This window comes from Hordeum vulgare, chromosome 6H (assembly GCF_904849725.1).
Source record: "Hordeum vulgare subsp. vulgare chromosome 6H, MorexV3_pseudomolecules_assembly, whole genome shotgun sequence".
NCBI lineage: Eukaryota > Viridiplantae > Streptophyta > Magnoliopsida > Poales > Poaceae > Hordeum > Hordeum vulgare.
This window is the reverse complement of record NC_058523.1, coordinates 461,049,472-461,075,248: the sequence shown is the minus strand read 5'-3', so window position 1 is coordinate 461,075,248 and position 25,777 is coordinate 461,049,472. Positions and strand designations below refer to the sequence as shown.

Below are 25,777 nucleotides of genomic sequence, written 5' to 3'. Positions count from 1 at the left end.
TATCTCGACGTTTGTTTCATCTTTGCTTTCACTTCGTGGAAAATTTGAAGATGCACCTGTTCTTTTTGTGTCAGGCTGTGTGTGCATTACGGCAGTTAATTAGAGAAGCACGGCTACATGCCTCATAGTTGCTTCAATGTCGTGTGTCCCGGACAGCACTGTCAGGGCCTCAGTTTTCTGCTGTTTGTCTTTGGTGCCCAGAGTTTTACCTTTTTTGTAGTACTAACTAGTTGAAGATGGGATATCTGTTAGGATTAAATTAATTATGTTAATTAAAGGGATAATCCTCCTTGTATAATATCTCGTGCAGTTGCTTCAACTGTCACGATGCTCCCCCTCACACTTACGAACGGACACACCTTTCCATTCGCGTTCGTTATCTTGTATATATATTGTGATCTTCAATGAAATAAACAATCTATTGGACCATTTGCTCTCCCTTGCTCTTTCGTTCAATTTTACATTCTAAAACGTTATTAGTAAAAGGTAAGAACAGGTAAGAAGATAACAAGTCGCAGACGCCCGAGCAAGCCCATGGCTTCGAGGGATCGTTGCGTCTGGATCAAGGCCTCCCTCCGCCGCATCGCGACCACGGGCGTCGCCTCCGCGTGGCCAGTCCTCCAGTGGCACGACCGCCGATGGAAGCGGCGACGACCCAACTTCTCGGGCCCTGGCATCCCGCAGAAGCCCCTCCTTGTCGGACGAAGCCACACATGAGATGTGGCTACCGATGACGTTGGATGCGGACCTTCACGCCGCAGGACGCGATCACCTGCGTCGCGCCCAACGCGCGTCCGCCCAACCGTCTCCCTGGGCCGCGCCCTATGCCTACGGGCGCTCCCCATCCGCGGTCGCCAGGCCTCAAGTGGCCACCGCCCAGCAGCGCCGCACCCGCACCCGGCTGTGCGTCGCGCCCGCGCCCATGCCGGGGCCTCGTCACGGTGCCCGCATTGTGGTCTCGCGGCCGCAACTGGCCGTGGTTGTGCCCGTCCGCTACGCCCGTCCACCGCGCCGGCTCGCCCGACAGCGCCACACCCATCTGCCCGGTCGCCGCCCGCGACATGGCCTCACCGCCTGCACCCTCGCGTGGCCGTGGCCGCGGCCGCGCTCCCCGTGCTCCGCCGCAAGGACCCCATGGGGGCGTTGTCATCGTCGTCTCCTCTTGGAGAGGATACCTCGTCGGTGTTGCGCCGGTGATCCCCAGAGATGCAAGGTCAGGCGGCGGGGGGCAATCCTCCCGTTGGTTCCGCTGGGTGGGACTGTGGGAGTGGGGATCGGGGTGGTGGGGAGGTTTTTGACCTTATCCCGTAACCGCTCCACCCCCTCCCTCCTCTTATGCGGTGTTGGCTAGACTGGGTCGGCCAAAGGCCATGGCGGCCCAGGTCTAGGCGCCTGGCTGCTTCGCTCGGCTGTGGGCCGGCCTGAGCAGGATTTTCATTTTTTTCCTTGTTTTCTACTCCCACCGTAAACTAATATAAGAGCGTTTACAACATTATTTTAGTAGTTTACAACATTATTTTAGTAATCTAAACACTCTTATATTAGTGTACAGAGGGAGCACTAAAGTAGTTCTAGCAATGATTTCATTCATGTGTTAGTCTGCTAAATTCAGTACATATAATTCAGCATTGTTTTTGTGTTGAGTATCAAGGTGTATTCCAGATGTTAAAATGATGTAATACATTTTCATGTTTGCCACATGTCGACATTAATTACATCTACTTCTTAGCAAATTGAGATTTTTTTATCTCCTGCAAAGATAAATTCAGTACCCCTAGAGTATTGATTTGTAAAATTTTCTTCTCTCGCAAAACAATCTCATTGTAATTGAGATTAATTTTCTCTTGCAAAATATTAATTCATGTTGCTTAATTATCTTGCAACTTGATACAAGATCATCTCGTTTAATTTGAGGTCTATACAATTCAAGTTTTTCACTTGAGCATCAAGTTTGCAACATCATTACTATTCATTGCAATAGTAGTGTATATCTGTTGAGTACCAAGATGTATTCCAGAAAATGATGTAATATATTTCCACGTTTATCATGTGTCGAGATTAGTTACGTCTATTTGCAATTCAGATTTTTAATCTATTGCAAAGATAAATTCAGCTTGAGTATTGTTTCCCAGTTGAGTACTATGTATTCTGGAATGTATGTATCTCCATATTCGCTACATGTCGAGATTAATACATCTATTTGCAATTGAGTTTAATTTATTGCAAATAACCATGCAAATTTCAAAGTGATTTCTTCAAATTGATGCTTGGGATCACAAGGTAGTATGTTGATCTACTCGTGTGCAGATTATCACCATTACTGTTTAAGCCAACATTTGTCATATTTGACATTATGATTGCTTTACAAAGTGTTCTCCCACATATTTTCCTAAGTCATGACATAATGTATTACGAGTGAGTGTGTACTAATTTCATCATATTATACTCCTTAGTGCTACGAGATCTACTCCATTTTGAAGATTATCTTCAAGGTGTCATACTTGACAATTTGAGATTCACATTAGTGGTTTCAAGACGACTTTTTGAAATACCCATTAATTTTGCTAAGTTCATTACAACATCAACCATGATGGTCTTTAATTTACTAATTGTAAATTAATTATCTCTCGTTTACACATAGACGTAACATATGGCTATAGAATTCGAGGCATCCACCCTCAATGGTTACCACTGCCCTATCTGGGCCATGGACATGATGATCGCTCTTGTGTCTCATGGGATAATGTGTGCAATTCAGGATTCACTGCTGGTCAGGATCACACCGCTAACAGAAAAATGTTGTCTTATACATCATAAGGCACTATATTGATTCAGATCCCAGCACCTGATTATTCTGTATCATCAATTCCTGGGACACGATGAACCCCAAGGGCAAAGGTTTTAAGCTCACTTCAACCCTAAACCCGACATCACCAGTGATGATGGAACCCTATGGGCATGGAGAACATGCGGTTGAATATGCCTCAACCGACATGTTTGGAGACTATGAGTAGTCCCTCAATCTCTTAAGTGGTTAATATTTATTTATGTGCATTTATGATGTTGTAACAACGACATAAGTATTGTTATCATCATATATTGTTCATCACCATATATTTTATCAACACTTTGGTACAAATGCATTTATATGTATTCTATATATCTGACAGTGATTTTCATATTGAGAATCTTCATGTCTATATAGAGATTTCTACGGGAGTCAATTTGATGAAAGATGATATGTGCCTTGTGGACATATGCACCACAAACTCTATACTGAGGGAAGTGAAAATTTTCCACTCTCTTTGAGAGAAAGGAGATATTTTAAAATCGCTAGACACGAAAAATAATGGAAATTCCGCATTGTACGTGAAAGTTTTTGTTTTTGCACACAATCAAACAAACAAGTATCCACACTATCCCAAAGGCTTTATGTGACAGCCCGATGCCGACGTTCCAGAAGATTCCCTTTCCTTTTCGTTTTCGTCGTGTGTCTGTTTTATTTTGTCGCATCATCATCGCATCATTCGCATCATCTGCATTGCATCGGCATCTCCGTTGCCACCAGTTTTGAAACCTTGCATCCGTTGTTAGTTGCCGGTTAACGTCGTTGTTCGTTCCGAGCCTGAACGCACACGCACGCGCCTGCTGCACCGTCGTAACTCTGTTTTTAAAGCGTGTATAAAACTTTCTCTGATTAAGCTGGAATTTGTCGTGCGGTTTTATTTATATATAGGTAGGCCGTCTGTCAAATTTCGTCGCAATCGGAGTCCGTCTGGTACCCGAACGGTCGACCGTAGCGGCACCGTATTCGGTCTACCGTCGGACGTCTGTCGGTGTTTTAAAAATCGTTGCCGCGTCGCCCGTTTCCCTCTCGTCTCCGGTAAACCACTCTACACGGCCGTGTATCCGTTCCCGCGTTCGGAATCGTTTGAATCCGACCGCACGGTTGGATCCGGATCGAAATTTCGCTAAACCTAGCCCCCCATTTGCCTATATATAGTCCCCACGTGTAGTTTGTAGACAACCCCCCCTTCCACCTCGGGATCCGCGCCCGAAACCCTAGCCCCCACTCGCTCTCTCTCCTCTCCAGCCCCCCTCTCTCCCTCAGCCGCCGTCGAGGCCCGCTCGGGCCCGAGGCAGGCCCGCCAACCCCATCTGTCCGGCCGCCGCCGCCCGTTCTGCCTCACTGCCCAAGCTCCAGCCGAGGCTTCCCCCGCCTGCGTCGCCAGCCCTGCCGGTGCTCTCGCTGCCCACCGCCGGCTGTGGCCGCCCCGTGCTCGCCGAAGCCCGCCGGCCGACCTCCTCGAACCAGCCGCCGCCACATCCGGCGTTGCCGCCTTCTATGCCGCCGGCCGAAGCTCGCATGCCGCAACCGCCATGGATCCGGTGCCCCTCGCGTGCTCCGCTGCCCGTAGCCGGCCGGATCCGGCCCGATCCGGTTCGGGCTGGGGTCTCCCCGCCTCCCCGCGTCCCAAGCCGGCGCCCCGCCTCGCTGCATGGCCGCCGCCATTGCTGTCGCGAGCTCCTCGTGCGGGAGGAGACAACCGTCGCCCGAGCGGCTCACCGTCGCCCTGGCCGCGTGGGCCTGCTGCGCCCCGACCGGCCCAGGTCCCAGGCCAGCGCCAGGAGCCTCCGCAGTGGCCCAGCGCCGAGCCGGCCCAGGTCCCTGGCCGCGCCTTCGCCCCCAAGGCAAGGCCCAGTCGCCTTCTCCACCGACCTGGCCCATGGCCCCAGGTGAGTCCCGCCCCTATCCAGCGCCGCGTGCGCTTCTTAGTGTCTTGCGCTGCCCTGTCGGCCCATTTAGTAATTTAGGTTTTTATTTCGTTTTAGATAATTCCAGTAAATATACGTATATTAATATGCCCGTATCTTTTAATCCGTAAATCGGATCGCGACATGTAGCATATGTTTTTCATGTAGTTTTGCGCGTAGAATCCGTTTATAAAACTTGCATAATTGTTTGGGGTTGTTTGACGTGTCGAATGCATAGGTTAGCGTGCTGTCCCATTAGAATATTGCCCGTGTTTAATTGTCGTGCGTGCCCGATTTGCTCGTATGCCATAGTAGAAATGCCTATGTTATAGGGACCTTTTTTCCATGCATTTTAGAGCGGTCATTTGTATTTTTGCGTGTAGAGAATTGCCTCTAGTTTATTTTACCGTGTCTAGGTTATTTTCTCGCATTTATGTGTGGCTTTATTTTGTTGTGCAACTCCGTATATTTTATATGTTTCCGGGGTAGAAAATCCCATGGATTTTTCTGTGTAATTAGTTTTAGCTTTTGAGGAAGTTAGTTCGCGAGATATTTTGCTAAGTTGCCCTTTTGTTTAATTCGTAGGATTTATTCCGTGCCTCGTTTGAATTAGTTGTCAACTAGGGAGTTCTTCTTGGATGTTTTGTTTAGGCCCTGGTATTTTTGGTTGCAATAGAAATGCATGTTTAGGTGTTGTTTGCTTGCTCTCAAGTTGCTAGAAATAGTGTTGATTTGGAGGAGCTGAAATATTTCCAAGTCTGAAATCTGTTATATTTTGTTGTTGTCTTGTCTTGCTAGCATCTTGTGATCTGTAGCTCTTTTGAGGTTGGTCCAATGGAGTTAGTTGTACCCCTTGTGTTTCTCTAGCATGCTGTAAATTTTCATGCCATTCGGGGTCCTGTAGATATAGGTTTTGTTGCTGTCAATATTGCTTCAGATCGAAAACTGCACTTTCATGAGGTGTAATTTTCACTAAGTCTGAAATAGTGTGTGAGATGCCATTTTGTGTCTTCTTTTCCTAGTGCTCCTTGCTGCCACGCTAGTTGTTGTTAGTTGTTTGTAGTAGAGCGTCTTTCCCTCTTCCGCGCCATGCCTTGCTTGGGCATATCGGAGTTGTGTAGCCGTAGTTGTGGGGCGTAGAAAATGCTACGTGGCTGATTTTGGCAGGTTGTAGTGATTTCTTGTTTTGCTCGTAGTTTTTGAACCGTAGCTCCGATTTGATCGTGTCCTACATGAAACTTGCTTAGATTCTCGCGTAGTTTCATTTTCTCTTGTTGTTTGTATGTTTTGAAGTGCTCGTAGCCGCCGTTGCACACATTTTGCATTCATGCCGTCATATCTTGCGGTGTCCGTATCTTTTGATCCGTAGCTCCGTTGGAGATGTTCTCTATGTGTAGTTTTCTTGAAATGACGCGTAGAATCACGTGCACCTATTTGTTTTGCTGTTTAACAACTAATTAAATGTGTTAATTCAGATCTGGACAGAATTGTAAATTAACATGTGAGGTCGTCTCGGAGATGCTATATGTCATTTCCGACCTCATTTAAAATGCCTAGATAGGTAGTTTAATTACGCTTCACCTCTTGCCATGTTTAACCACATTTAATATTGCCGTGTACCTAATCGGGATAGAACTAAATAAATAAACGTGGAGTTTCGTCAATATGCAACTCGTTGCATATTGAGCTTCATTTAATGTGTAGTGTTTGATTGTTATAATTGTCATGCCTTGCATTAGACCGTTCATGCATCATGTGTGTCTTGCATCGTGTGGTGAATTCTGTGTGTTGATTTGTGTTTCCGGTTTGCTTCGTCACGATAGAGTCCGCAGCGTGCCGGATTGTGAGGACCCGTTCGACTACGTCGGTTCGTCTGCTTCACGGAGTCATTTTTCTTCCAAGCGGGATCTCAGGCAAGATGACCATTTCCCCAGATACCATTACTATCATTGCCATGCCAGATTTATCGTTTCTATCGTTAATGTCTCGTTGCCTACCACATGTCAAATATCAGCCTCTCAACAATGCCATGATTACCTTCAACCTGTTCGACCTAGCAAACCACTGATTGGCTATGTTACTGCTTGCTTAACCATGTTGTTAGCGTTGCTAGTTGCAGGTGCAGTTGCTTCCAGGTGATAACCTGGGTTCCTTGTTATATCACCATATATTAATGCTATTTAATTTAATGGACCTATATACTTGGTAAAAGGTGGAAGGCTCGGCCTTTCTAGCCTGGTGTTTTGTTCCACCTTTGCCCCCTTAGTTTCCGGCTACCGGTGTTATGTTCCATAAATGAGCGCTCCTAACACGATCGGGGTTGTTATGGGGACCCCCTTGATAATTTGTTTTAGATTAAAGTTGGTCTGGCTGTTGGGGAACGTCGCATGGGAAACAAAAATTTTCCTACGCGCAGAAGACCTATCATGGTGATGTCCATCTACGAGAGGGGATGAGTGATCTACGTACCCTTGTAGATCGTACAGCAGAAGCGTTAGTGAACGCGGTTGATGTAGTGGAACGTCCTCACGTCCCTCGATCCGCCCCGTGAACAATCCCGCGATCAGTCCCACGATCTAGGACCGAACGGACGGCACCTCCGCGTTCAGCACACGTACAGCTCGACGATGATCTCGGCCTTCTTGAGCCAGCAAGAGAGACGGAGAGGTAGAAGAGTTCTCTGGCAGCGTGACGACGCTTCGGAGGTTTGTGATGACCTTGTCTCAGCGGGGCTCCGCCCGAGCTCCGCAGAAACAAGATCTAGAGGAAAAACCGTGGAGGTATGTGGTCGGGCTGCCGTGGAAAAGTCGTCTCAAATCAGCCCTAAAACCTCCGTATATATAGGTGGGAGGGAGGGGACCTTGCCTTGGGGCTCAAGGAGCCCCAAGGGGGTCGGCCGAGTCCAAGGGGGAAGGTCCCCCCCCAAACCGAGGGTGACTTGGTTTGGTGGGTGGGAGTCCTTCCCTCCCTTCCCACCTCCTCTTTTTTTTTCTCTTTGATTTTCTTTCCTAGGCGCATAGGGCCCTTTTGGGCTGTCCCACCAGCCCACTAAGGGCTGGTGTGCCACCCTCAAGGCCTATGGGCTTCCCCAGGGTGGGTTGCCGCCCCCGGTGAACTCCCGGAACCCATTCGTCATTCCCGGTACATTCCCGGTAACTCCGAAAACCTTCCGGTAATCAAACGAGGTCATCCTATATATCAATCTTCGTTTCCGGACCATTCCGGAAACCCTCGTGACGTCTGTGATCTCATCCGGGACTCCGAACAACATTCGGTAACCAACCATATAACTCAAATACGCATAAAACAACGTCAAACCTTAAGTGTGCAGACCCTGCGGGTTCGAGAACTATGTAGACATGACCTGAAAGACTCCTCGGTCAACATCCAATAGCGGGACCTGGATGCCCATATTGGATCCTACATATTCTACGAAGATCTTATCGTTTGAACCTCAGTGCCAAGGATTCATATAATCCCGTATGTCATTCCCTTTGTCCTTCGGTATGTTACATGCCCGAGATTCGATTGTCAGTATCCGCATACCTATTTCAATCTCGTTTACCGGCAAGTCTCTTTACTCGTTCCGTAATACAAGATCCCGCAACTTACACTAAGTTACATTGCTTGCAAGGCTTGTGTGTGATGTTGTATTACCGAGTGGGCCCCGAGATACCTCTCCGTCACACGGAGTGACAAATCCCAGTCTTGATCCATACTAACTCAACTAACACCTTCGGAGATACCTGTAGAGCATCTTTATAGTCACCCAGTTACGTTGCGACGTTTGATACACACGAAGCATTCCTCCGGTGTCAGTGAGTTATATGATCTCATGGTCATAGGAATAAATACTTGACACGCAGAAAACAGTAGCAACAAAATGACACGATCAACATGCTACGTCTATTAGTTTGGGTCTATTCCATCACGTGATTCTCCTAATGACGTGATCCAGTTATCAAGCAACAACACTTTGTTCATAATCAGAAGACACTGACTATCTTTGATCAACTGGCTAGCCAACTAGAGGCTTGCTAGGGACAGTGTTTTGTCTATGTATCCACACATGTAAATGAGTCTTCATTCAATACAATTATAGCATAGATAATAAACGATTATCTTGATACAGGAATTATAATAATAACTATTTTATTATTGCCTCTAGGGCATAATTCCAACAGTCTCCCACTTGCACTAGAGTCAATAATCTAGCCCTCACATCATCATGTGAATTACATTGTAATAAATCTAACACCCATACAGTTCTAGTGTTGATCATGCTTTGGCCGTGGAAGAGGTTTAGTCAGCGGGTCTGCTACATTCAGATCCGTGTGCACTTTGCATATATTTACGTCCTCTCCCTCGACGTAGTCGCGGATGAGGTTGAAGCGTCGTTTGATGTGTCTGGTCTTCTTGTGAAACCGTGGTTCCTTTGCTAAGGCAATGGCACCCGTGTTGTCACAGAACAAGGTTATTGGATTCAGTGCGCTTGGCACCACTCCAAGATCCGTCATGAACTGCTTCATCCAGACACCCTCCTTAGCCGCCTCCGAGGTAGCCATGTACACCGCTTCACATGTAGAATCTGCTATGACGCTTTGCTTGGAACTGCACCAGCTTACCACACCCCCATTAAGAATAAATACGTATCCGGTTTGCGACTTAGAGTCATCCGGATCTGTGTCAAAGCTTGCATCGACGTAACCTTTTACGGCGAGCTCTTCGTCACCTCCATACACGAGAAACATCTCCTTAGTCCTTTTCAGGTACTTCAGGATATTCTTGACCGCTGTCCAGTGATCCACTCCTGGATTACTCTGGAACCTACCTGCCATACTTATGGCCAGGCTAACACCCGGTCTAGTGCACAACATTGCATACATGATAGAACCTATGGCTGAAGCATAGGGGACGGAGCGCATATGCTCTCTATCTTCATCAGTTGCTGGGCACTGAGTCTTACTCAATCTCGTACCTTGTAAAACTGGCAAGAACCCTTTCTTGGACTGTTCCATTTTGAACCTCTTCAAAACTTTATCAAGGTATGTGCTTTGTGAAAGTCCTATCAGGCGTTTTGATCTATCCCTATAGATCTTAATGCCTAGAATGTAAGCAGCTTCTCCTAGGTCCTTCATAGAGAAACTCTTATTCAAGTAATCCTTTATGCTCTCTAAAAACTTCACGTTGTTTCCAATCAGCAATATGTCATCCACATATAATATTAGAAACGCCATAGAGCTCCCACTCACTTTCTTGTAAATACAAGATTCTCCAACCACTTGTATAAACCCAAATGCTTTGATCACCTCATCAAAGCGTTTGTTCCAACTCCGAGATGCTTGCGCCAGTCCATAAATGGATCGCTGGAGCTTGCACACCTTGTTAGCATTCTTAGGATCGACAAAACCTTCGGGTTGTATCATATACAACTCTTCCTTAAGGAAACCGTTAAGGAACGCCGTTTTGACATCCATCTGCCAGATTTCATAATCGAAAAATGCAGCTATTGCTAACATGATTCTGACGGACTTAAGCATCGCTACGGGTGAGAATGTCTCATCGTAGTCAACTCCTTGAACTTGTGAAAAACCCTTTGCCACAAGTCGAGCTTTATAAACGGTCACATTGTCGTCAGCGTCCGTCTTCCTCTTAAAGATCCATTTGTTCTGAATAGCCTTGCGGCCCTCAGGTAGTACCTCCAAAGTCCACACTTTGTTCTCATACATGGATCCTATCTCGGACTTCATGGCTTCTAGCCATTTGTTGGAATCTGGGCCCACCATTGCTTCTTCATAATTTGCAGGTTCATTGTTGTCTAACAACATGATTGATAAGACGGGATTACTGTACCACTCTGGAGCAGCACGTGGTCTCGTCGACCTGCGTGGTTCGACAGAAACTTGAATCGGAGTTTCATGATCATCATCATTAACTTCCTCCTCAACCGTCGTCGCAACGACAGAGGTTTCCCCTTGCCCTGCACCACCATCCAGAGGGATGAGAGGTTCGACAACCTCGTCAAGTTCTATCTTCCTCCCACTCAATTCTCTCGAGAGAAACTCCTTCTCGAGAAAAGCTCCGTTTTTAGCAACAAACACTTTGCCCTCGGATTTGAGATAGAAGGTGTACCCAACTGTCTCTTTTGGGTAACCTATGAAGACGCACTTTTCCGCTTTGGGTTCCAGCTTTTCAGGCTAAAGCTTTTTGACATAAGCATCACATCCCCAAACTTTAAGAAACGACAGCTTTGGCCTTTTGCCATACCACAGTTCGTATGGTGTCGTCTCAATGGATTTTGATGGTGCCCTATTTAAAGTGAATGCAGCTGTTTCTAATGCATAACCCCAAAACGATAATGGCAAATCAGTAAGAGACATCATAGATCGCACCATCTCTAATAAAGTACGATTACGACGTTCGGACACACCATTACGCTGTGGTGTTCCAGGCGGTGTTAACTGTGAAACAATTCCACATTGTCTTAAGTGAGCACCAAACTCGAAACTCAGATATTCACCCCCACGATCAGACCGTAGGAACTTGATCTTCTTGTTACGATGATTTTCAACTTCACTCTGAAATTGCTTGAAATTTTCAAATGTTTCAGACTTGTGTTTCATCAAGTAGACATAACCATATCTACTCAAATCGTCAGTGAAGGTGAGAAAATAATGATATCCGCCGCGTGCCTCCACGCTCATCGGACCACACACATCGGTATGTATGATTTCCAACAAGTCATTTGCACGCTCCCTTGTTCCAGAGAACGGAGTCTTAGTCATCTTGCCCATGAGGCATGGTTCGCACGTGTCAAGTGAATCAAAGTCAAGTGACTCCAAAAGTCCATCAGCATGGAGGTTCTTCATGCGCTTTACACCAATATGACCTAAGCGGCAGTGCCACAAAAATATGGCGCTATCATTGTTAACTCTAACTCTTTTGGTCTCAATGTTATGTATATGCGTATCGCTATCAAGATTCAATATGAACAATCCTCTCACATTAGGTGCATGACCATAAAAGATGTTACTCATAGAAATAGAACAACCATTATTCTCTGACTTAAAAGAGTAACCGTCTCGCAATAAACAAGATCCAGATATAATGTTCATGCTCAACGCAGGCACTAAATAACAATGATTTAAGTTCATCACTAATCCTGATGGTAACTGAAGTGAAACTGTGCCGACGGCGATTGCATCAACTTTGGAACCATTTCCTACGCGCATTGTCACTTCATCCTTCGCCAGCCTTCGTCTATTCCGCAGTTCCTGTTTCGAGTTGCAAATATGAGCAACAGAACCGGTATCGAATACCCAGGCACTACTACGAGAGCCGGTTAAGTACACATCAATAACATGTATATAAAATATACCTAATTTTTCTTTGGCCGCCTTCTTATCTGCCAGATACTTGGGGCAATTGCGCTTCCAGTGACCCATACCCTTGCAATAGTAACACTCCGTTTCAGGCTTAGGTCCAGCTTTGGGTTTCTTCGTCGGATTGGCAACAGGCTTGCCGCTCTTCTTTGAATTACCCTTCTTGCCTTTGTCGTTTCTCTTGAAACTAGTGGTCTTATTCACCATCAACACTTGATGCTCTTTACGGAGTTCAGACTCTGCGACTTTCAGCATCGCAAACAACTCGCCGGGAGACTTGTTCATCCCTTGCATGTTGTAGTTCAACACAAAGCCTTTATAGCTTGGCGGCAGTGATTGAAGGATTCTGTCAGTGATAGCCTCTTGCGGGAGTTCAATACCCAGCTTAGCTAGACGGTTTGAGTACCCAGACATTTTGAGCACATGTTCAGTGACAGACGAGTTCTCCTCCATCTTGCAAGCATAGAATTTATCGGAGGTCTCATACCTCTTGATCCGGGCGTTCTTCTGAAAGATAAACTTCAACTCCTGGAACATCTCAAATGCTCCATGACGCTCAAAGCGACGTTGAAGTCCCGGTTCTAAGCCATACAAGACTGCACATTGAACTATTGAGTAGTCCTCCTTACGTGCTAACCAAGCGTTCTTAACATCCTGATCAGCCGTAGCGGGTGGTTCATCTCCTAGTGCAGCATTAAGGACATAATCCTTCTTCCCAGCTTGTAAGATTAGCTTAAGATTATGAGCCCAGTCTACAAAGTTGCTTCCATCATCTTTCAACTTAGCTTTCTCTAGGAACGTATTAAAATTCAGGATAACTGTAGTGTGAGCCATGATCTACAACACAAATATATTCAAAGTGGACTTAGACTATGATCAAGATAATTAGAGTTTAACTTAATCAAATTATTCGCTAAACTCCCACTCAAAAAGCACATCTCTCTAGTCATTTGAGTGGTTCATGATCCACTTACACTAGCTCAAGTCCGATCATCACGTGAGTTGAGTATAGTTTCAGTGGTAAGCATCCCTATGCTAATCATATCATCTATATGATTCATGATCGACCTTTCGGTCTCATGTGTTCCGAGGCCATGTCTGCACATGCTAGGCTCGTCAAGCTTAACCAGAGTGTTCCGCGTGCGCAACTGTTTTGCACCCGTTGTATGTGAACGTTGAGTCTATCACACCCGATCATCACGTGGTGTCTCGAAACGACGAACTGTAGCAACGGTGCACAGTCGGGGAGAACACAATTTCGTCTTGAAATTTTAGTGAGAGATCACCTCATAATGCTACCGTCGTTCTAAGCAAAATAAGGTGCATAAAAGGATTAACATCACATGCAATTCATAAGTGACATGATATGGCCATCATCACGTGCTTCTTGATCTCCATCACCAAAGCACCGGCACGATCTTCTTGTCACCGGTGCCACACCATGATCTCCATTAACGTGTTGCCATCGGGGTTGTCGTGCTACTCATGCTATTACTACTAAAGCTACATCCTAGCAAAATAGTAAACGCATCTGCAAGCACAAACGTTAGTATAAAGACAACCCTATGGCTCCTGCCGGTTGACGTACCATAGTCGTGCAAGTCGATATTTTCTATTACAACATGATCATCTCATACATCCAATATATCACATCACATCGTTGGCCATATCACATCACAAGCATACCCTGCAAAAACAAGTTAGACGTCCTCTAATTTTGTTGTTGCATGTTTTACGTGGTGTCCATGGGTATCTAGTAGGATCGCATCTTACTTACGCAAACACCACAACGGAGATATATGAGTTGCTATTTAACCTCATCCAAGGACCTCCTCAGTCAAATCCGATTCAACTAAAGTTGGAGAAACCGACACTTGCCAGTCATCTTTGAGCAACGGGGTTACTCGTAGCGATGAAACCAGTCTCTCGTAAGCGTACGAGTAATGTCGGTCCAAGCCGCTTCAATCCAACAATACCGCGGAATCAAGAAAAGACTAAGGAGGGCAGCAAAACGCACATCACCGCCCACCAAAACTTTTGTGTTCTACTCGAGAAGACATCTACGCATGAACCTAGCTCATGATGCCACTGTTGGGGAACGTCGCATGGGAAACAAAAATTTTCCTACGCGCACGAAGACCTATCATGGTGACGTCCATCTACGAGAGGGGATGAGTGATCTACGTACCCTTGTAGATCGTACAGCAGAAGCGTTAGTGAACGCGGTTGATGTAGTGGAAAGTCCTCACGTCCCTCGATCCGCCCCGCGAACAATCCCGCGATCAGTCCCACGATCTAGTACCGAACGGACGGCACCTCCGCGTTCAGCACACGTACAGATCGACGATGATCTCGGCCTTCTTGATCCAGCAAGAGAGACGGAGAGGTAGAAGAGTTCTCTGGCAGCGTGACGGCGCTCCGGAGGTTGGTGATGACCTTGTCTCAGCAGGGCTCCGCCCGAGCTCCGCAGAAACACGATCTAGAGGAAAAACCGTGGAGGTATGTGGTCGGGCTGCCGTGGAAAAGTCGTCTCAAATCAGCCCTAAAACCTCCGTATATATAGGTGGGAGGGAGGGGACCTTGCCTTGGGGCTCAAGGAGCCCCAAGGGGGTCGGTCGAGTCCAAGGGGGAAGGTCCCCCCCCCCAAACCGAGTTGGACTTGGTTTGGTGGGTGGGAGTCCTTCCCTCCCTTCCCACCTCCTCTTTTTTTTCTCTTTGATTTTCTTTCCTAGGCGCATAGGGCCCTTTTGGGCTGTCCCACCAGCCCACTAAGGGCTGGTGTGCCACCCTCAAGGCCTATGGGCTTCCCCAGGGTGGGTTGCCGCCCCCGGTGAACTCCCGGAACCCATTCGTCATTCCCGGTACATTCCCGGTAACTCCGAAAACCTTCCGGTAATCAAATGAGGTCATCCTATATATCAATCTTCGTTTCTGGACCATTCCGAAAACCCTCTGACGTCCGTGATCTCATCCGGGACTCCGAACAACATTCGGTAACCAACCATATAACTCAAATACGCATAAAACAACGTCGAACCTTAAGTGTGCAGACCCTGCGGGTTCGAGAACTATGTAGACATGACCTGAAAGACTCCTCGGTCAACATCCAATAGCGGGACCTGGATGCCCATATTGGATCCTACATATTCTACGAAGATCTTATCGTTTGAACCTCAGTTTCAAGGATTCATATAATCCCGTATGTCATTCCCTTTGTCCTTCGGTATGTTACTTGCCCGAGATTCGATCGTCAGTATCCGCATACCTATTTCAATCTCGTTTACCGGCAAGTCTCTTTACTCGTTCCGTAATACAAGATCCCGCAACTTACACTAAGTTACATTGCTTGCAAGGCTTGTGTGTGATGTTGTATTACCGAGTGGGCCCCGAGATACCTCTCCGTCACACGGAGTGACAAATCCCAGTCTTGATCCATACTAACTCAACTAACACCTTCGGAGATACCTATAGAGCATCTTTATAGTCACCCAGTTACGTTGCGACGTTTGATACAAACAAAGCATTCCTCCGGTGTCAGTGAGTTATATGATCTCATGGTCATAGGAATAAATACTTGACACGCAGAAAACAGTAGCAACAAAATGACACGATCAACATGCTACGTCTATTAGTTTGGGTCTAGTCCATCACGTGATTCTCCTAATGACGTGATCCAGTTATCAAGCAACAACACTTTGTTCATAATCAGAAGACACTGACTATCTTTGATCAACTGGCTAGCCAACTAGAGGCTTGCTAGGGACAGTGTTTTGTCTATGTATCCACACATGTAAATGAGTCTTCATTCAATACAATTATAGCATGGATAATAAACGATTATCTTGATACAAGAATTATAATAATAACTATATTTATTATTGCCTCTAGGGCATAATTCCAACACTAGCAAGGCTCAACTTTGGTACTACATTTGCCTAATAACTAATGAACTGCATAGGGAGTAATTAACCCGAGGAATTTAATCAACCCCCGGGCCAGTGCTCCTCATGAGTGTTGGTCCACCCACCTAGCAGTCGGCGGTGCCACCACGGGGCAACTCGAGGTTTGGTTCTCGTCCACTTTGCATAGACGGTGTGTCCTAAGAACGAGATACGCGGCTCCTATCGGGTTCGTCGACACACCGGGTGGCCTTGCTGGATTAGTTTTACCTTTGACGGAATATCTTGTGCATCGGGATTCCAGTGATGCTTTGGGTAATCTCAGAGTTGAGGTTTTCTACTAGGGAATCCGACGAGATCGCGAGCTTCGTGATTGATGATTTCTATGCGGCTTGTGGTAATTTGTGATGGACTAGTTGGAGCACCCTTGCAGGGTTAAATCTTTTGGAAAGTCATGCCCGCGGTTATGTGGCAACGTGGAAGCTTTGTTTAACACTGGTTCTAGATAACTTGAAGTTAACTTAATTAAAACTTGCCAACAGTGTGCGTAACCGTGACTGTCTCTTTCGTGAGTTCCTTCTCCGATCGAGGACACGGTGGGGTTATGTCTGACGTAGGTAGGTGTTCAGGATCATTCATTTGATCATCAGTAGTCACGTCCGTTATGCGTAGATCTTCCCCCTCTTATTTCTTGTACTCGTAATTTTAGCCAGCAAATATATGCTTAGCCGCTGCTGCAACCTCACCACTTAACCATATCTCACCCATTAAGCTTTGCTAGTCTTGATACCTTTGGAAATGAGATTGTGAGTCCCCTGTGGCTCACAGATTACTACAACACCAGTTGCAGGTACAGGTAAAGGTCACTTGACGCGAGCGCGTTGATTGTTCATTTGGAGTTGCTTCTTCTTCTTCTTCATCGATCTAGGATGGGTTCCAGGCCGGCAGCCTGGGATAGCAAGGATGGACGTCGTTCTTCTTTTGTCGTTTATTTTCGTCCGTAGTCGGACCCTGCTCTTACTCTTGATGATTATGTACTGTACTGCTGTGACTCTGATGTAGCTTGTGGCGAGTGTAAGCCAACTCTATTTATATACCTCTTCTTTTCAGTACATGTATTGGTAACGATATCCATTCTTGTGACACGACGAGATGCGCTTCTATCCCTGACGAGGCCTTCGTGCCAAATTGAGGATATGGTCGCATCTTGGGCGTGACAAGTTGGTATCAGAGCCGTACCGACCTAGGAGCCCCCTTGATTGATCGAACTTGGCCAAGTCGAGTCTAGTGAAAAACTACTTTGAGTCTAGTTATTTATCGGAGAGTAGGATTCTTTTTTTCTCCTCTTCCATGCTCTGGTGAGGAATCTTGACGTAATAATTTAATTCTACTCCTCTTCTCACTCAATTTTTTTTAGGATCACGCGGATATTTTGGAATCTATATGATGCCGATGTGACGGAGTTCTGTCTTGGTGCCTCCTATCTGCTCTAAGTCTCAGGGGAGTTGAGCTCCAGGGGATTCTCGAGCACATCGTTATCATTCAGATTTCTTAGTATCTCAGAACGAAGGATGTTCGTAATTGCTTCAATACTAGTAGTGGCGAGATAACCCCGATGTCCCCAGTACTGGTGCAGATTGTTCGGGAGTACTGCCATACTTTGTATCGTTGTGATCACGAGGATCTGTTGTAGATGAAGGTCCGAGATTCTGGTTGTGTGTTGACGGATGTGATACAGGTGACGGGTTAGTATAGGAGTTGTGTGATATTACTCCTTGTATCCGTGTACCAGATTGCATGACCAGATATTTCGGGAATTCATAGGTGGTAATTCAAGTAGTTGCTTATAGGACAATCTTCCAACAAATGCATGATGTTAGGTTGGGGTTCGACATCTAATGGATTCCTGTCCGCGAAAATATCGGACGAAATCTTTCTCATGAGTTTGTTCTGGCTTGTTTCATAAGCCTCATCCTTTGTTTTGTTGAATATGGTAATTCAAGTTGCTTCGATGTCAAGTGGTTCTAGTGGTGTTCTCATATTTTTATGTGAATGCTAATTCTTTTGCTCAAATCAATTCTCTTGTTAATTCTTGTCAACCGGAGTCGTCATGTTAATTCTTTTCCAACCGGTGTGGTTCTCTCCAAGTGGATTCAATCCTCTTCAATTTTTGCAAGATCATTCTCTCATTTTATTCCGGAGTTCATCTCATCTGTCCCCTTTGTTTTTCCCCACCCTCCCGCCCTTTTTCTTAGTTATTCAATTTTCGTCCAAGAGTTTTCTTTTCATTGTGCTTCCGCTGTCTGTTCTTTTCTCTCTTACCCGGTGATTCATTGTGAAGATTCTCAGGAGCTTCATGTTCATCTTTGTTCATTCTTGTCATCCTTACCGGTGAATTTAATTCAGCTATCTGTGTTCATCATATCCTATTCATCCTTGATTTCTTTCCGGTGTTGGAGATCCTTATCAGTCTATCTTGTTTATTCAGTTATCTCGAGCGTTGAAGTTATCTCAGAATTTTTGTTCTCAATTCTTTAGTTATTTCGAGGTGCTAACCTCATCTAGTTTTCTTGTACCGGTGCAATATCTCTCGGTCTAGCATTCTTTTCTAACGGTGGTTTCTTTGAGTGGGCCCATAACCCACAGGATTTTCCCAGGATCTCTTAGCTCTTGTAATCTTTCCGGAGATCATTAATTCTTTTCAACTATGACGTAAGTATGAATTTCATCAGTCATATCCCTTCTTCAAGGTCTATTCGTATTAATTCTCATATTTGGCTCAACCGTGCATTCTTCATTATTCCGGAGTGTCTCAGCTATTCTTTGTGTTGTTCCTCGTCGTCGTTCTCAGTTTGCAAATTCGAAGGAGTGTGTCTCTCAAATCTTGCTCCATTCTTGTGAAGATTCATCATTTCAGCTTCGTCTTATCATCTTGAATTTGTTCCAATCATGGGTATCCCTTTCTTGCTATCCGGTGCTTTTCTGAGTTGTTTTCATTCTCGCTCCTCCGAAGGCCATCATTTCGGAAGACTTCTTCGTTCTCAGCTTTCAGCTTTCATCCTCAATTCTTCTCAATTGTTGTCTCTTCGTTCGTCTCTCATTTATCCGGTGCCTTGTTCTAGTTTTATTTCAGGTGGATCATGATTTCTTTATTCTCATGTATCTCCATTCATTCTTGGTATCCCCATTCAATTATGAATTCTTACCGGTGCTTCCTTCGTTTATGCTTCAAGTGGTGCTTATCTATCTCTCTCTCTTGAAGTTTCTTTCAAGAAGAATAAGTTGTATGCTAAATCCGTTGCTTGTCATCAATTAAACTTGATGAAGGATAAGCATAACATAATTCTTATTCTTGTTCATAGTAATCTGAATTCTTCTTCCGGAGTGGCTCATGATATCAATTCCTTTTCTCTAGTGTTCTTATCTTTCTTTTCCGGAGTTCTAAGTTCTTTTAAGTATCTCTTTGTGAGGCTTCATCTAAATCTTGGCAAGGTCATAATCTTATTCTTTTCTACCTTCATATCTTTGCATCATTCATTTGTATACGGTGGTCCTTCATGGTGGTTCATCAAGGTTTCAATCCATTCTCAAGTGTTCTTCAAGATTCTTGTTGGAGAACCTCAAGTATCATTTCTCTTGCATTTCCAAGTGCATTTGTTCTTCCGTTATCCTTTGAGGTGGTATTATAGCATTCTTGTTAGTGTAGGAGCCTCGAAGAGATTTCCTCTCAAGAATGAGATAATTAAATCACCAATTCTATGATCATGAGATATTTCTACCCATGATTTCTTCATTGAGCTATCTTGCTTTGGTTTTCACCTAAAGCTTTTCCTATGGATTATGCTATCATGGTGCTTGTCATTAATCCCAGTTCTCAATGTACCCTCTTGGTGTAAGAAGTGTGCATTTCTTGTTGCTCCCAAGCTATCCTTGTTTCTTTTAGTGGTTGGTTGTCACCTCATATTTGTTGAGATGATTTTCATAAGCCCAATACTATCTTGTTCTTTTCATTGTTGTTTTTTCCAACAACTCCATCCAATTCTTCTTGGAAGGATGCTTGCCAAGTTCATTGGAGTTAGTAGTTGTCATTCTCTCTTCATTCTCTTCTTCCGTATGAGCTAGTTCCTATTCTATTGTTCCAGAGGCATTATGATGTTGCTCTTTTGGGTCAATCTTGTTGTTCTATCAAGATCATGGCGTTCCCCTGTTCTGTTTACTTGTTTGTTGTGATTATTGTCTAATTCTACCATCTTTTCGAATTTTTTGTCCCATTTTCCTACCGAAGTGCTGCCGAAATTTTCCGTGAATTCTTGCTTCTTTCTTATATCATTCCTTATCGCTTTGCAACCTTCAAGGATCGTTGCTTTCACTTGTTTGTCAAAGAAGCAATTAAGTTTTACCTCTTGCTTTCTCATCCTCTCCCCCTTTCATTCTTGGATCTCGGGGCGAGATCCTCTTGTAGTGTAGGAGAGTTGTGACAGCCCGATGCCGACATTCCAGAAGATTCCTTTCCCTTTCCGTTTTCGTCATGTGTCTGTTTTATTTTGTCACATCATCATCGCATCATTCGCATCATCTGCATTGCATCGGCATCTCCGTTGCCACCAGTTTTCAAACGTTGCATCCGTTGTTAGTTGCCGGTTAACGTCGTTGTTCGTTCCGAGCCTGACCGCACACGCACGCGCCCGCGGCACCGTCGTAACTCTGTTTTTAAAGCGTGTATAAAACTTTCTCCGATTGAGCTCGAATTTTTCGTGCGGTTTTATTTATATATAGGTAGGTCGCCTGCCAAATTTCGTCGCGATCGGAGTCCGTCTGGTACCCGAACGGTCGACCGTAGCGGCACCGTATTCGGTCTACCGTCGGACGTGTGTCGGTGTTTTAAAAATCGTTGCCGCGTCGACCGTTTCCCTCTCGTCTCCGGTAAACCACTCTACACGGCCGCGTACCCGTTCCCGCGTTCGGAATCGTCCGAATCCAACCGCACGGTTGGATCCGGATCGAAATTTCGCTAAACCTAGCCCCCATTTGCCTATATATAGTCCCCGTGTGTATTTTGTAGAAAACCCCCCTTCCACCTCGGGATCCGCACCCGAAACCGTACCCCCACTCGCTCTCTCTCCTCTCCAACCCCCTCTCTCCCTCAGCCGCCGCCGAGGCCCGCTCGGGTCCGAGGCAGGCCCGCCAACCCCATCTGTCCGGCCGCCGCCGCCCGTTCTGCCTCACTGCCCAAGCTCCTACCGAGGCTTCCCCCGCCTGCGCCGCCAGCCCTGCCGGTGCTCTCGCTGCCCGCCGCCGGCTGTGGCCGCCCCGTGCTCGCCGAGGCCCGCCGGCCGACCTCCTCGAACCAGCCGCCGCCAGATCCGGCGTTGCCGCCTTCTATTCCGCCGGCCGAAGCTCGCATGCCGCAGCCACCATGGATCCGGTGCCCCTCGCGTGCTCCGCTGCCCGTAGCCGGTTCGATCCGGTCCGGGCTGGGGTCTCTCCGCCTCCCCGCGTCCCAAGCCGGCGCCCCGCCTCGGTGCATGGCCGCCACCATTGCTATCGCGAGCTCCTCGTGCGGGAGGAGACAACCGTCGCCCGAGCGGCTCAGCGTCGCCCTGGCCGCGTGGGCCTGCTGCGCCTCGACCGGCCCAGGTCCCAGGCCAGCGCCAGGAGCCTCCGCAGTGGCCCAGCGCCGAGCCGGCCCAGGTCCCTGGCCGCGCCTTCGCCCCCAAGGCAAGGCCCAGTCGCCTTCTCCACCGACCTGGCCCATGGCCCCAGGTGAGTCCCGCCCCTATCCAGCGCCGCGTGCGCTTCTTAGTGTCTTGCGTTGCCCCTCTCGGCCCATTTAGTAATTTAGGTTTTTATTTCGTTTTAGATAATTCCAGTAAATATACGTATATTAATATGCCCGTATCTTTTAATCCGTAAATCGGATCGCGACATGTAGCATATGTTTTTCATGTAGTTTTGCGGGTAGAATCCGTTTATAAAACTTGCATAATTGTTTGACGTTGTTTGACGTGTCGAATGCATAGGTTAGCGTGCTGTCCCATTAGAATATTGCCCGTGTTTAATTGTCGTGCGTGCCCGATTTGTTCGTATGCCATAGTAGAAATGCCTATGTTTTAGGGACCTTTTTCCATGCATTTTAGAGCGGTCATTTGTATTTTTGCGTGTAGAGAATTGCCTCTAGTTTATTTTACCGTGTCTAGGTTATTTTCTCGCATTTATGTGTGGCTTTATTTTGTTGTGCAACCCCACATATTTTATATGTTTGGGATTTTTCTATGCAATTAGTTTTAGCTTCTGAGGAAGTTAGTTCGCGAGATATTTTGCTAAGTTGCCCTTTTGTTTAATTCATAGGATTTATTCCGTACCTCGTTTGAATTAGTTGTCAACTAGGGAGTTCTTCTTGGATGTTTTTTTAGCCCCTGGTATTTTTGGTTGCAATAGAAATGCATGTTTAGGTGTTGTTTGCTTGCTCTCAAGTTGCTAGAAATAGTGCTGATTTGGAGGAGCTGAAATATTACGAAGTCTGAAATCTGTTATATTTTGTTGCTGTCTTATCTTGCTAGCATCTTGTGATCTGTAGCTCTTTTGAGGTTGGTCCAATGGAGTTAGTTGTACCCCTTATGTTTCTCTAGCATGCTCTAAATTTTCATGCCATTCGGGGTCCTGTAGATATAGGTTTTGTTGCTGTCAATATTGCTTCAGATCGAAAACTGCACTTTCATGAGGTGTAATTTTCACTAAGTCTGAAATAGTGTGTGAGATGCCATTTTGTGTCTTCTTTTCCTAGTGCTCCTTGCTGCCACACTAGTTGTTGTTAGTTGTTTGTAGTAGAGCGTCTTGCCCTCTTCCGTGCCATGCCTTGCTTGGGCATATCGGAGTTGTGTAGCCGTAGTTGTGGGGCGTAGAAAATGCTACGTGGCTGATTTTGGCAGGTTGTAGTGATTTCTTGTTTTGCTCGTAGTTTTTGAACCGCAGCTCCGATTTGATCGTGTCCTACATGAAACTTGCTTAGATTCCCGCGTAGTTTCATTTTCGCTTGCTGTTTGTATGTTTTGAAGTGCTCGTAGCCGCCGTTGCACACATTTTGCATTCATGCCGTCATATCTTGCGGTGTCAGTATCTTTTGATCCGTAGCTCCGTTGGAGATGTTCTCTATGTGTAGTTTGCTTGAAATGACGCGTAGAATCACGTGAACCTATTTGTTTTGCTGTTTAACAACTAATTAAATGTGTTAATTCAGATCTGGACAGAATTGTAAATTAACATGTGAGGTCGTCTCGGAGATGCTATATGTCATTTCCGACCTCATTTAAAATGCCTAGATAGGTAGTTTAATTACGCTTCACCTCTTGCCATGTTTAACCACATTTAATATTGCCGTGTACCTAATCGGGATAGAACTAAATAAATAAACGTGGAGTTTCGTCAATATGCAACTCGTTGCATATTGAGCTTCATTTAATGTGTAGTGTTTGATTGTTATAATTGTCATGCCTTGCATTAGACCGTTCATGCATCATGTGTGTCTTGCATCGTGTGGTGAATTCTGTGTGTTGATTTGTGTTTCCGGTTTGCTTCGTCACGATAGAGTCCGCAGCGTGCCGGATTGTGAGGACCCGTTCGACTACGTCGGTTCGTCTGCTTCACGGAGTCATTTTTCTTCCAAGCGGGATCTCAGGCAAGATGACCATTTCCCCAGATACCATTACTATCATTGCCATGCCAGATTTATCGTTTCTATCGTTAATGTCTCGTTGCCTACCACATGTCAAATATCAGCCTCTCAACAATGCCATGATTACCTTCAACCTGTTCGACCTAGCAAACCACTGATTGGCTATGTTACTGCTTGCTTAACCATGTTGTTAGCGTTGCTAGTTGCAGGTGCAGTTGCTTCCAGGTGATAACCTGGGTTCCTTGTTATATCACCATATATTAATGCTATTTAATTTAATGGACCTATATACTTGGTAAAAGGTGGAAGGCTCGGCCTTTCTAGCCTGGTGTTTTGTTCCACCTTTGCCCCCTTAGTTTCCGGCTACCGGTGTTATGTTCCATAAATGAGCGCTCCTAACACGATCGGGGTTGTTATGGGGACCCCCTTGATAATTTGTTTTAGATTAAAGCTGGTCTGGCAAGGCCCAACTTTGGTACTACATTTGCCTAATAACTAATGAACTGCATAGGGAGTAATTAACCCGAGGAATTTAATCAACCCCCGGGCCAGTGCTCCTCATGAGTGTTGGTCCACCCACCTAGCAATCGGCGGTGCCACCACGGGGAAACTCGAGGTTTGGTTCTCGTCCACTTTGCATAGACGGTGTGTCCTGAGAACGAGATACGCGGCTCCTATCGGGTTCGTCGACACACCGGGTGGCCTTGCTGGATTAGTTTTACCTTTGACGGAATATCTTGTGCATCGGGATTCCGGTGATGCTTTGGGTAATCTCAGAGTTGAGGTTTTCTACTATGGAATCCGACAAGATCGCGAGCTTCGTGATTGAGGATTTCTATGCAGCTTGTGGTAATTTGTGATGGACTAGTTGGAGCACCCCTGCAGGGTTAAATCTTTCGGAAAGCCGTGCCCGCGGTTATGTGGCAACATGGAAGCTTTGTTTAACACTGGTTCTAGATAACTTGAAGTTAACTTAATTAAAACTTGCCAACAGTGTGCGTAACCGTGACTTTCTCTTTCATGAGTTCCTTCTCCGATCGAGGACACGGTGGGGTTATGTCTGACGTAGGTAGGTGTTCAGGATCATTCATTTGATCATCAGTAGTCACGTCCGTTATGCGTAGATCTTCCCCCTCTTATTTCTTGTACTCGTAAGTTTAGCCACCAAATATATGATTAGCCGCTGCTGCAACCTCACCTCTTAACCATATCTCACCCATTAAGCTTTGCTAGTCTTGATACCTTTGGAAATGAGATTGCTGAGTCCCCTGTGGCTCACAGATTACTACAACACCAGTTGCAGGTACAGGTAAAGGTCACTTGACGCGAGCGCGTTGATTGTTCATTTGGAGTTGCTTCTTCTTCTTCTTCTTCTTCATCGATCTAGGATGGGTTCCAGGCCGACAGCCTGGGATAGCAAGGATGGACGTCGTTCTTCTTTTATCGTTTATTTTCGTCCGTAGTCGGACCCTGCTCTTACTCTTGATGATTATGTACTGTACTACTGTGACTCTGATGTAGCTTGTGGCGAGTGTAAGCCAACTCTATTTATATACCTCTTCTTTTCAGTACATGTATTGGTAATGATATCCATTCTTGTGACACGACGAGATGCGCTTCTATCCCTGACGAGGCCTTCGTGCCAAATTGAGGATAGAGTCGCATCTTGGGCGTGACACTTTACTTGGCACTTTATAGAAATAAAAGCTATAAAACATGATTACCACAATAACTTAATCATGTTAACACACGCAAAAAGAAAGTAAAAGTGTTTAGTTTTCTCCGAACAAGCGCTTTTCTTTAATTCCTTTTTGTTAGACATGATGATTTCAATGATGCTCACATAAAAGTAATGGATTGAAACATAAAGAGAGCATCATGAATCACATGGCAAGCACATTTAATCCTAACCCACATCCTATGAATAGGTATTTTTCAAGAAAACAATACGGGAGCAAGGATCATCTAGCATAGGAAGGCAAAACAAGCATGACTTTGAAACTTTGAACACATAGGGAGGAAACTTAATATTATTGCAATTCCTACAAGCATATGTTCCTCCCTCATAA

At 45.7% G+C, this 25,777-nt stretch overlaps 1 protein-coding gene across 1 annotated transcript; it reads right to left on the bottom strand.

The window, feature by feature from the left end:
- Positions 1-366: 366 nt before the first annotated feature.
- LOC123402898 lies at positions 367-1,639 on the bottom strand. The gene has a single exon (XM_045096864.1). The coding sequence runs from the start codon at positions 1,148-1,150 to the stop codon at positions 725-727; it is 426 nt and encodes a 141-aa protein (XP_044952799.1). The 5' UTR covers positions 1,151-1,639; the 3' UTR covers positions 367-724.
- Positions 1,640-25,777: the final 24,138 nt, after the last annotated feature.

Bases quoted from the DNA above. Each gene is read 5' to 3' on its own strand.
- LOC123402898 (XM_045096864.1), bottom strand. From the start codon at position 1,150: ATGACAACGCCCCCATGGGGTCCTTGCGGCGGAGCACGGGGAGCGCGG.